This window comes from Chelonia mydas, chromosome 2, assembly GCF_015237465.2.
Source record: "Chelonia mydas isolate rCheMyd1 chromosome 2, rCheMyd1.pri.v2, whole genome shotgun sequence".
NCBI classification, from domain to species: domain Eukaryota; kingdom Metazoa; phylum Chordata; order Testudines; family Cheloniidae; genus Chelonia; species Chelonia mydas.
In genome coordinates, this window is record NC_057850.1 from 161,601,105 (window position 1) to 161,613,881 (window position 12,777).

At 40.4% G+C, this 12,777-nt stretch overlaps 1 protein-coding gene across 5 annotated transcripts in view; it reads right to left on the reverse strand.

The window, feature by feature from the left end:
* Nucleotides 1-1,152: 1,152 nt before the first annotated feature.
* The window catches only part of VWC2 (von Willebrand factor C domain containing 2), a 110,357-nt gene continuing 98,732 nt past the window's right edge, over nucleotides 1,153-12,777 (reverse strand). For 4 of the 5 annotated variants that reach the window (XM_043540471.1, XM_043540468.1, XM_043540470.1 and 1 more), the window contains exon 4: nucleotides 1,153-1,671. In XM_043540471.1, the coding sequence (XP_043396406.1) occupies nucleotides 1,520-1,671 (152 nt within the window). In that variant the 3' untranslated portion in view covers nucleotides 1,153-1,519. Of the gene's footprint in view, nucleotides 1,672-3,261; nucleotides 3,340-12,777 lie in introns of all 5 variants that reach the window. The other variant, XR_006288826.1, reaches the window with a different exon arrangement.

A 12,777-nucleotide genomic window follows, 5' to 3' on the forward strand; every position in this document is an offset into this window, starting at 1 on the left:
CATTCTTTCTGCTGCTTATTGATGATAGCTTTTTAGTATGATATTTTGATGTACTTTATATACATGTACATAGGCTTGAGAAAAATCATTTTGATAGTTGATGGGTTCAGAACACATTTGAAAAAATCATAATCAGTCCAAAACCTACTTTCCTCAATTGTCCACCTTGATGGACTGAGGCTATATGTGAACTTGAAGTACATTTTGTTGTAGGATTATTTTTCTTCAGATTTTTAATTGTTATGGTTACTTAAGCCTGCTGTGCATTTTATGTCTTTGCTGCTTCATAGTTTCATCATTTTCTTTTCCATGATCTGGTTGAGAAACAGTTGTCTGGCGATTGATAGCTATATGAGCAAAATCCAAACTTTGGCCCTTTGAAGTCAATGGCAAAACTTCCATTGAAATCCTGATAGAAGTCTGAGAGCTAAACAGTGTAAGTTACGCATCAGGTGTCATGTAATTAACTACTAACATTGCAATAATTCAGCAAAGCATATGCTATAGTTAAGTCCATACTTAAGTGCCTTCTTGAACCTGGGCCTCACTAGTGATTCAACCAAAGTGTAATTTGAGAGTAGCAGAAAAACCAAGAGCGTATTTAAATAAAGCAGGTCTCCACTATTTTATCTTACACCTGTTAATTGCTTCTCCTGTTATACTCCCCGTCATACTCTGTTGTCAGTTGTACTTGTTTTTCACAACCATTAAATGTAAAATCATTGCAAGCTGAATTGTTTCGTCACTTACAGCCCTTATATCAGATATGGGATGCTTTACATCACAAAAGAATTCATGCTGATGTGATGTGTAAATACCTGAAATTAATTCTTATAGGATCCATGTTTAGAGTTCTGAAACAATTAATTACTATAATCAGAGTCACAATTTCATACTCTCTTCCCAGTTATACTAGTGCAGGGCCACTGGAGATGTACGCAGAATAACTGAAAAGAGAATTTGGTCTATTTTTGCACATATAATAAATTTAGCACATTATTTTAAAGCTTATACCGTATATTTTCAAAAGGTAGAACTTTGAAGTACCTGAAATATGTGATTTGCTGGCTATTTCCTGGCCACACGTCTATTATTGTTGCCCACCAAAAATAAAGTCCTAATAAAACTAAAACGGAAATGTTTTAGGCATGGTGCATGTACACAGTAGGACAGGTGACCGTACCATATTTTAATCTGTATCTATATAAAACATTTATTTTAACCTCTCTAATGGGATTATATAAATACATAGACTATTTGATAGAGTGTACTCAGTGCACTCACCATGAAAATAAAACGTTAAGACAGGATTTTTTATGTCCAAACTTTTTTAAGTATATGGATTTCTTTGTCTTGCAGTATTCCATTACTATGAAAAACAAAATACCAGTATGATGATCTTTTTCTCCTCACCAAAAATATTCTTATTACAATGAATAATCTTTCCCAGGCTTATCTAGGTTTTCACTGCAGTGAAGTATTTTATAAAAACATCATAGTACTTTGATTTGTAGATTCCCTAGATTTGTTTGCATTCATGTCTAGTGCACATAGCTTGTCGTTCAATTCTCCAAGTGCCTTCTTCGTAAGTACAGTGACATATAGTGCATTCATCAGTCTTCACCTCTCGGCCAGCTGGAATGACAGTGGTTTCTGCAAAGCAGTTTGGGCCTAAAAAAAAAAAAAAAAAATTAATATATATAAGCTGTAATATGTTTAGTTTTTGCTCCTTAATACTGCAGACCTTGTATGAAATTAGTAACAAAAAGTATGTTACTTTTAATGTCATATAGTTGTGATTTTTAAAACAGGATATTTAATTAGAAAAGGGAATGAGAACCGTCTGTTCTGTGTTTGTCTGGGGGGGTTGTATGCACATTTCCCCTCCGTTCAGGAATATGTATGTGTGTGCTAGTTGTACAGTGTTTCGTAGTAAGACCATACACAGCGATGATAGACATCTGGACAGAGTCTGTTCCTGTAGATAAATACAGATTTCAGATGTGAGAAATACTCCATATTGTCCAGAAAGAGTAGAACACTATAGCATGACTACAGGTTATCAAGCATTTTACTTCAGATTTTATTGCTTCTTCCACGGGAAACATGTTTAGAATATACTTGTAAAGTATCCAAGCTTTATTTTGTGTTAGCTGAGAAAATATTTCCTGTCTCCATTATAACAGAGTATAATGTTATAATAATAATTTAAGTCTGTATCACCACCTGTGCACTCTATATATTGATATATTAACCAGCAATAAGCGAAGCACCCTTTTTTAGAGTTCACAGAAACATGTTTGTTTCCAACTACAAGGCAGGAGAACTACCTGACAGTAGTCTCTTCAGGCTGGTACACTACCCCTTATAAAACACTGTGTTTCTGAGTTTTCTTTGCAAACAAAAAGTAGAAGCCAACTATTTGTTGAGCACAAATGGAATGATTCATATGTTAATTTGAACAACAGTCTCTTAGGATAAAAGAATATCACTTTGTTCAGGGTCTGTGTACCAGATATATTACACCTATAGGCTGAGCCAGTGCCCAATGAGTTCCAATGGACACTGCGTTAGACCCTTAGACCACTGAAGAGTTGCCCCTGTAGAAAATACCTTCTAGAACTTGCAAAACTCAAGTGTACTTTTTAAATGAAGTTGAACTTGCATACTTTTATTCTTTGTATATTTGACTGACCGTAACTTAGACAACTAAAATATTAGGCTTTGTTTTTGGATTCTTGCTCAAAGTTTTGCACATAATAGAACTGCCATCGCTCACCACTCAGAGCTTAAAATCAGCATACCACATTGAAAACATCTAATTTTATAGTGGTACCACCTTGTTCTCTGACCCTTTCAGTTTTCACAAGCTAAGCATCACTGGGCTAGATCAGTACTTGAAAGGGAGACTTCAGCTACTGCAGAAAGTGATATTCTTCCTTCTAAGTCACTACTGAACTAATGCCCCAAACACAGTCCTGTGGGTGGTATGCTATCTTTCAGATTCAATTAAAAACAACTTTGTGTGTGTGTGTGTATATATATATATATATATAATATATATATATTTAAGATTTTGGATTTGATTAAAAACAACTTTGTGTGTGTGTGTGTGTGTGTATATATACACACAATTTTTAAGATTTTGGATTTTTCCTACCAATATAGCTGTTATCACTTGTCATATGACCAGGATACTAGAGTTAACACTTTCTGATTAACTGAAAGTTTAGGCAGATACAGTATTATTATTGTACCTACACTTCTGGGGTAGAACACAGCAGTTTTCTCTTCATTGGGATATAAAGATGCGTGGGTATCATCCTATAGAGACCTTCACTGTAAAAGATATGCAACAAATGCTAAATTATTAGGGTGAAATTCACTGCTGTACAGGGAATCTACACAAGACCTATATCCTACTTAAAATCCACCTAAGCACTGAGAAGTGTAAGAGGGACATTGGAACTAAATTTTGTTCTGAGAGAGTAAATGTTATATTTTGTTGTGATGAGCAACAAGAAATGAAATACAATTTGACCCTTAGTGAATTTAATTAATTGGGCTATTTTAATTCCCTTACATTGAAAAGTATCTTATGCTATGAGCGGTGCCATTGAAATCAGTGCATTATTTAACATGAGTAACCATATCACAAATTGTTAAACTACTTCAGTTTGGAGAGGCCGTTTTATATTGGTAAGTCTAGTGTCAGACACCTACTTGAGAAGGGTAGGCCTATCACAAAATAATGGTGAGACAGCAAGATATTAACAAGGAAGATGTTTTCTTAATTTTCATGTGGATGTTCTGAATGACCACTAACTACAAGGGAAATTATCTATTTTAGGGTTTTGTATTTTCTTCCATCACTGAAGCATTTGAGCATCTTTCATGTTAATTAGATTGGTATACTAAAAATTCCTTGTTCACTTCAAGTGGTCTTAAGCTATTCTCCCTCTTTGTTACAGAAAGCTTTGATCAGGGAGCTTTCCATAACATAAACCACCATACTAAAACAATAGATGAAACTTAGTCTGGTTATGATATAAAAGTGTTACACTGAAGAGGCTACATCAAACAAAAACACTGGGAATTTATGTGCACACAGACATCAGTGTATGCTACATGTACATGTATTCTGCAGTTCTCCTTCTTCAACTTTTATGGCTTTTGATGCTAAAGCATAACTTGACTTAAGTTTGACACGCTAGCCAGAGTGGTCAGGTGAACCGTATGTGCTATCAACTTGCTGTGTGACCTTTGCCTCAATGTCCTCTTCCTGTAAAATGGGGATAACACCTCCTTACAAGAGTATTGATAGTATAACAACATATGAACAGCACTTTGAAGGTGTGAATTGCTAAATATGTGTGGGATTATACCTCCTCTTTAATATCTACACTATTGTGAATTTAGTAAGATGTTCCCCAGAAAGCTGTACTTTTTTTTTTTCTTTTCTGTCTTCTGGGCCATTTGCAAAGATAAATCTGGAGACTTCATGAAAATTAAGGTGCACATTTAATGTTTGTTCTGCCAGAGATTAGAGACTCCCTATAGACAGATGTGCAAGAAGATATTTTATGCTTAGGGACTGCTCCACTGTAGACACTCCTGACTCAACAAGAAAGGAAATATTTATATTTGTAAAGATATTTTTCAATCTTATTAGAAATATATAAAACAGTTGGTATGATTTCTCGCAACAAAATTTTTGGTGGCCTCAGAATGTGGCCACCAACTCTCCCTGCTGGCCGCACTGACACTTTTTTCCTAAAATACTTAATTAACTTTAGGAAAAACAATTAAATATGCACATATTCACATCCAAATCATTGTAATGTATATTTGTAGGTTTTTTGGCAGATTCAATAACAAAAATAATGCTGCCTCCCTCTTCTGCCCTGCTACCCAGGGCTTAATGGGTCCTGGGGCTTGCTGTGAAAAGTGATTTTTCATATTTGTTAATATCATAGCGCACTTAGTAGCTACCTGGGAGGCTGGGAAACGTGATAAGTGATATTGCCAAACATACAAGTATCCCTTTTCACAGATAGCTAGTAAGTCTGCTGTGAAAAGTGATACGTGCATGTTTGTTAATATCACTTTTCTCAGCAAGCCCCCGGAATTATTAAGCCCTGGATAGGGGGACGGAAGGGGGAGGCAGCAGTGACAGGGGATGGATACATGGGAGTGGGTGATGAGCCCCACAGTTGCATGGCCAGAGTGGTCTACTGCCATGGGGCCAGGGCTCAGTGCCCATGGCCAGAAACTGTGTGACTCGAGCTAGGGATCGGAGCCCGCTGCCACACAGCAGGAGCTGTGGGTCAGCACCCAGGACTAGTGCCTGCTGCTACACGGCTAGAACCCGGAGCTGGGTGCTGGAGACCTGGAATCAGGAGTCAGCACTCACTGCAGCGCAGCCAGGGCCAGGGGTCGGTACCCAGGACCAGCTCCTGCCACCATGTGACCACAGCCCGGGAACAGAGCTGTGGGTCAGCGCCTGGGTCAGGGGATCAGCACCAGGGGCTAGGTCTGTGTGACTGGAGCCTGGGGCCAGTGTCTGCCACCTCATGGCCGGAACTGGGAGCTAGAGGCTGACTGAAGCTCTGTGACTGGAGCTGGGGGGCAGCACCTGCTCCCCTGCGGCCAGAGCCAGGGGTTGGCACCCAAAGCCCTTTAGTTGGAACTCGCTGCCGTGAAGCTGAGGTTGGGAGTTGGTGCCTGTGGCTGAAGTCTGTGACTGGAGCCGGGAACCAGCACCTGTTACCATGCAGCTCGAACCAGGGGCCGGAGGCTGACACCCCGCAGCTGAAGGCCAGTGCCACGTGGCCAGAGCCCGGGGGGGTCAGTAACTGCTGTCCCACGGTTGGAGCCTGGAGCCGCATGGCCAGGTTCCTGAAGTCCCACAGCTGGAGCCTGCTGCCCAAACCCCCTCCTCCCCACAATGTGGGTCAATAACTCACCTTGCTCCTGCAGTGTTGTGTCCCATCTCTCTCCAGAGGCAGTGCAGGGCAGCGCATCCAGGAGCAACAAGGAGGGAAGAGGAGGGGCTGATACTTTGCCCCCCCCTTTCCCCTGATCACTCCTCAGGAGACTGTCATAGCCTCACGAAAAGCCCCTGGTGGCCGCATGTGGCCATGGTGGCCGCATTTGAGAAATACTGATCTAACTGGACATCATCGTCTCTACATCCCCCCCGTGATGAGAGGGCAATTCCTGATTAAAATATAATGAACAGTTAATAGTAAATCAGTCTGGTTATTTACTCACTAACCATCAAAACTTTTCCCCAGTGCCCTGCCTGAGCAGCCAGGGAGGGGAAGGAAGCCTCTCTCCCGTAGCTCACTCCAGGGAAGTTAAAGGGGTTTTAAGCAAAACTCTGGCGTTTGCAAATTGTGAATTTTTAATACATTATTTAATAAGATATATGGCCTGGTATATAGCTGGACACTTGAAGACAAACCAAGGTTTAAAAAATTGTTACTGATTTATCACTCAAAACATTTGAATTAAAAAAGAACTATGTGAGGGTAAAGCAGCAACTCTTTTACAACCTAAACTATCCAAATACTTGCTGATTACAATATTATGGTGATCTGGAATGTTGCTTCTCTCTGTTTGCCAGTAGCATAATGGAAAACGAATCTCTTCTCCTTGGCCAATAAAGCATGCTACCTGCCATGCTTTGTGGTTTCTAAACTTGTTCTTTTTAATACTATCGTTCCAACTTTAGCATCTGTACAATTTAATGTAGCAACAGCCAATAGCGTTTGTTTGAGGAGAATTTATTTTACAAATACCATGATTTAGGTCACCAGGTTGTGTAAACTGGTGTAGCTCCCATGAAATCAATGGAGCTGCACCTATTTAAACCAGCTGACGATGTAGCCTCATCTCGTATAGGATAGTCGCAACAGGACCAATCCCAGAAGTAGTTTGAAATTCTTCAACTTGTTTCCCAAAAGTATATGCTTGATCCTGCATTGATCCCTATTGACTAGGGAGATTTCTTTCACAAGTCTAAAGGTCTGATTCTGTTGTAACAGTGGACTAAATCAAAAATAACTTCCATGAAAACTGCAGTTACATCAGTGTAAAGCGAGTGTGAGATCAGAACCAAGTTCTTGGACAGTTAAGTAAGAAATCCTAAATTTCTTGATCACATTGAAATGTTTCAGCCTAATTAGGTAAACACATAGGTAGGTATTAATTAGGACTATATAGGTTGAGGCGGCTTCTTATATCCTCAAATATGTTTTTAAAAACAACTGTTGGCATAAATGCATCTCTTGTACAATATTTTGAGGTTTCTAATTGATACCATGAAAAGCTTCCAGTGAATTATGATGTTCTATGCTCTAATGTTGATAAATACAACAGGATTTAATTAAAATGCAAATTTGGTCATCCCAGAAGAAAACATCCTGATACCAATTATCAACAGAAAGTGCCCAAGCCATTCACCTACAGGTGCAGTATTCCTTGTAACCCTGACAACCTTTTAAGAGAATCTTTCAAGCCGCTGCTCCTCCCCTTCCATAAAAACAGTTGTGCTTTACAGTATTAATTGTGTTTAACTCCTTTGCAGAGTGACCCTGCTTTTGCATATGCACTCACCTATTCAGACAGGTGCAGTAACTTAGTCACATTGTAATCAATGATTCCATAATATATTAGGCCAAATGATGGGCAAATAACCTCTTCAATGCATGAGATACAAGTCAAAGCAAAACTTAGCCCCTTCGAAATACATGCCACCATCAGTAATAATACTTTGATGTAAGACTTCTCTGTCCTTTGGTCCTAGCTGTCCTACACTCCTTAGTAATTGCCCTTCTAATCTGTAATAGTCATGTGGCTTGTCAGGCATCGTACAGCACATCTATCTAGATATTTATATACTGCACTCACCACTGTGGTACCCAAGCACTTTACCAATTATATTTAAAAAAGCCAGTTAGCTTTGCTTTTCTCCACCTATTTAAATGGACAGATACATTTAAACCTATTTGTCCTGAAGGCAATGATATGTCATAGATAAAACAAAGTTACAGATCAATCAGTTTCACCTGACCTTTCACATACTTTGTTTAAGCAAATTCATCAGGCTCTTTCTTTGTTGAAAAGAACTTTCATAGAGTTGTACTTAGGGTTAGGCAAGCTAAGGGCCAGACCACAAATTTCAGATTATTGAGACTGGCTCCCAGTGCTGTAGTTAAAAAGATTCCCTTCAACTGGAACATTATACTCAAGACCCTACTGTGCCTGCTGAACAATTCTATGTATTGATTTTTTTTAAAAAACAGTAACAGCATGGAGAGAAAAAATAAAAAAGGAAGTCCCCCATTTAACGCAGACCCAGACTAGACATCAAACTGCAGGCTATTCCTCACCCCCCAAAATCCAATCACTGCTTTCTCAAAAGATGTATCCCTATCTGCTTCAACCTCTTCCACTCTCTGATCTCATCTAAAGAGTCTGTATCTTTGTGATTTGACTGTTTCCCCATCAGGTGTGTAGATATAACATATCTTTCACACTAATGTTTCTCTGAAAAGTGGAGAAAGCAGTTAGATGAACTAGCAGAGGTAGTCTGAGATTAGAACAGCTGACTTGCATTCTTCTAAAAAAATTAATCAATCACCGCTGTCACTGCCACACTATTGACTACCGTCAATCCAGTTTTGCCTCTTACTAGCCTAACTCTCTTGATAGATAGGTATATCTTTGGATACCGCTGTACCAGACTAAAGGAGTGGTTTTAGTTATAAAGAGTTGAATTTCAATTTTAAGAACAATTTGGAAGTCTTTAGTCCCTAACAGTGGGTGCTTTACATAGTTTAATCAATGCCTTCACTTTGTGTATTAAAGTCCTAAATCATCAAGACATCTTTTTAGAGTGGTAGTGAATGTGTATGTTCAAAGAACAGAAAAAAGCTCCCATCTGCTTGTAATTCTGTCTCGCTTCTATAGAAAAAGGTGGATTGCACACTATGCTGCTGTTCATAAAAACTGTTTTGTTCGTGCTAGACAGAATCTTAATGTGTTGCAAAAGAAAGCCAAGAATACTTTTTCTAGGGTTGATTTTCCTGTTTATATGCACAGAAAACTGAAAAAAACTGAAAGAGAAACGGGTATAGTAAAAACTATTAAACATGCCACAATTTAGGAACACGGGTGGAAGAGCATCTGTAGCCAGACCGAAGAAAGCTGAACTAAGTATTTGTGCAGTGAAGAGGGTTGGAAGTGTTCTTTGTGGCATTGCTATACAAAACGTATAGTAACAAGTGCTACCAAGTTTGCTTTTGCTGTGGTCTGCGTATACTTTTTCACCAACTAGGGTAAATCTCCATTTAAAGCTGCTTTTTAAGCTCCCTTTGAGGTTAGTGAGACTTACAAACCTTGAAATTTTACACTTCATGGCTCTGGCCCCATGTGTGATGTCCACTTAAGTGCAGAAATTCAACAAAACAAAGCCACCTTACTCAGTAAAAGTATTCTGCACTTTTCTACATAAGTGTAGAACCTGATTTTTCACTGCCTTGCTCCTAGTGGCAGCATTTACACCTGTGCGAATACAATGTAAAATGCTAGCCATTCAGAACTGTTCTGTTTTATATTAATTTTGCATAGGTGTAAATGACTGTACAAGATGCAAGTTAATAGGGAATCAGGAACACAGTATTTGTAACAACATTTCCCTTTACACATGAAAATGTGTAAGGTGTGCTATTTGAGAGGACTGGATTTTCAAAATCTTTTTAGTCAACCAAAGAAAACCAGTAAACCAGAGAAAACAAATGGATTGAGCTGAAGTAGAAAGAACACTATTATCAAATATCATATAAGCCAAACAAAGCATCAGAGCATACAAAGGGCCAAATTAAATACAGAGACTTGAGTCATAAAAATAGGCACATCAAACAAGCTTCTTGATCAGAAGAAGTAATAAAGATGGTGGAAGTGAGATACTTACCCTAAAATTATTTTCAAAGATAAGGCGTAGAAGAGTGAATCCCCTGGAGAATCTGGGGAACTGTACCAGTTAGAGATGAGGTGAATACCTTTGGGAAGTGTGTGTATTTCTCTGCAAACGTTAGTTATCCTTAGAAACTCACAAGCAGCTTAAACATTTTGTACTTGTGTTTCTTTAGAACTCAGCAGACACCAGCTTGGTGTTTATGGAGTTAGTGGTGGTGCTTTTATAAACTATAAATTCATGTTGGATGCCACAGGTTCAAAGCACTCATGAGCCAGGCTCTGCTTATTTGCATCTGCAGTCCTCTATCCCTATTAACACCAGACAGGCTAACGAGAATTGTCAGTAGAAGGAAGGAAGGTGACTTGTCTTATAGTAACTAAGGTCTTTGAGATGTGTGGTCAATATGGGTATTCACTGTGGGTGTGCATGTGCTCCTGGAACCAGAAATTCTTCAATAGCAGTGTCTGTAGGTGCGTGCCTGTGCCCTTCATCTCCTCATACTCCCTGCTGAGGAGGAAAAGGGCAACACAGACTGACCTCCTGCCCAGTTTCTACTCTACTGCAAATCTAGAGGTGAGCTGAGAATAGGAAAAGGAAGGCAGATGGTGAATACCCATTAGGACCACACACCTTGAAGGACTCTGGTTACTGTAAGGTAAGTAACCCTCCTTTTTTTCTTCAAGTGCTGGTACCTGTGGGTGACTTCCAAGCAGGCAGATATGAGGAACTGCTTTGTACCAGTTTACAGGATTGTTGAGCAGAGGCTTGAATCAGGGCACAGTGGCTGGTAGCCTTTTGAATGGAGCCTAGGTTGCTGCTTTACTGATCTCTGACAGTAGGATTCCTGGCAGGGAAACCACTGAGGCAGCTTGAGCTCTGGTAGATTGAGGAGGAGGGTCTTCCACAAGCTCATAGTAAAGGAGGATGCAGTGGGAAATACATTTTGAGAGTCTTTGGGAAGATACTGCCTCTTGGCAAGAGAGACTAATAACCTCAGATCTTGTCCTGTCCAGGTAGAAGGCCAGATTCAGATCCCAGGCAGGTTTACTGTTTTGAGGTGGGTAAAAACCAAGTAGCTCTTCACAGGAGGAGGAAAGACATCAATAACTTCTAAATGTATATACAAGTGAACTGACAGATAGGCCCTATGACTTCTGTGAGAGGAGATAGTCCAGGATAAAAGGCATCCCTGACTCCTCCAGAGGCAATTGATGCTTCTAGCACCGCAGGGAGCACTGCTTCCATTTGGCAGCAAAATACTTTCTAGTAGAGGGTATCCTGCTATTGAGGAGGATGGATTGGACCTCCTCCAAGCAAGATCTCTCTAAGTCAGTTGCCCATCCCTAAAAACAGGCTATCAGATGGAGCAATGCTGGGTTAGGATGGTTGGACCTGCCTCATTCCGTGACAACAGGTCTGGAAACAGCAGTAGGTGAATGCACAGGTGAGAAGCCATCTGCAGAGCAGTGGTGAACAAGAACGATCATGGCCACCATGGTACTGTTAGGATCACCATTGCTGTCTCCAACTTGATCTTTTAGGGGATAGAAGGTAGGAGGGGCACGGGAGGGAAGCCATACATCAACAGATTTGACTACTGCTTTATGAAGGTATCCCCTCTGAAGTTGTGCCCTTGTGCCACAACAATAGGCCTGTCTTTCCCTAGGGTGTAAAAGTGCACCATGATGGGAGTCCCCACTGACTAAAAATCCACCGGACCACTGATAAGTGGAGCTCCCACCAGTGAGTCTCATGAAAATGCCAGCTGAGGGAATTAGTTATGCCTGGTAGGTTCACTACAGAGACGGTAATCTGATGCTGAATGGACCTATTCCAGAGCTTGTCTGATTCCCTGCAGAGTAGGGCAGACCTTGCTCCTCTGTTTATCTAATAAACAATGGAAATATCTGACCTGGACATGAATAGACTGGATGAAAGACAGGAACCTCTTCCACATTTTGTGAACTTCCTGAAGCCTCAAGAAGGTTGATATGGAGTCCAGGAAATTGAGCTGTGTGGTCATCCAGGTGCAATCCCCAGCCCAGAGGCATCTGTAACAAGTGTATTTGTGAATGGTGTGGGAACAAGGGAAATCCTCTACACAAATAGCGTCCTTCTGCACCCACCAGGTAAGCAACGTCAGGACACCATGAGGAAATGAGACTTTTGTCCAGGGAGTCTGCTAGGAGCATAGACCTTCCTCAGCCAAATCTGGAGACCGTAAAGGTGGAGCCTGCCAAAGGGGGTGCATACAGTGACATGGTTTAGGAGGATCGGATTGTCATCTGAGGACTGAGTTGAAGGACTCTCATTGTGAGGCATGTGTCCTGCAGTAAGTAGGCCTTGGCTGCAATTAAGTATTGATTGGCTCCAATAAATTATATAGTTGTTGGTGTTAAAGTGGACTTTCTTGGATTTACCTGAAGTCCCAAGGAGTGACTCAGGTTAAGTAAGGATGTGACTGCTAAGTGCACCTCCTGATGCGATTGTCCCATGAGCAGGCAGTCATAGAGGTATGAAAATACAGGGTTGTGTTGATGGTGCAGGTGCACTGCTTTCACAGCCGTGAAATCTATAGAAAGTGTTGGGGCCATCAGAAGGCCCAACATGTGCATTTTGTATTAGAAGTGCTCTAAATCCACTGTAAAATGCAGGAATCTTCTGGGTGGATGTCTATATGAGAATAGGTGTCCTTCAAGTCAAGAGCCAGAAACCAGTTGCTTTTGTTCAAGGAGGGGATGATGGCCGCTAGGGTAATCATCCTCTATCTTGAGTGGCAGATGAAGACGTTC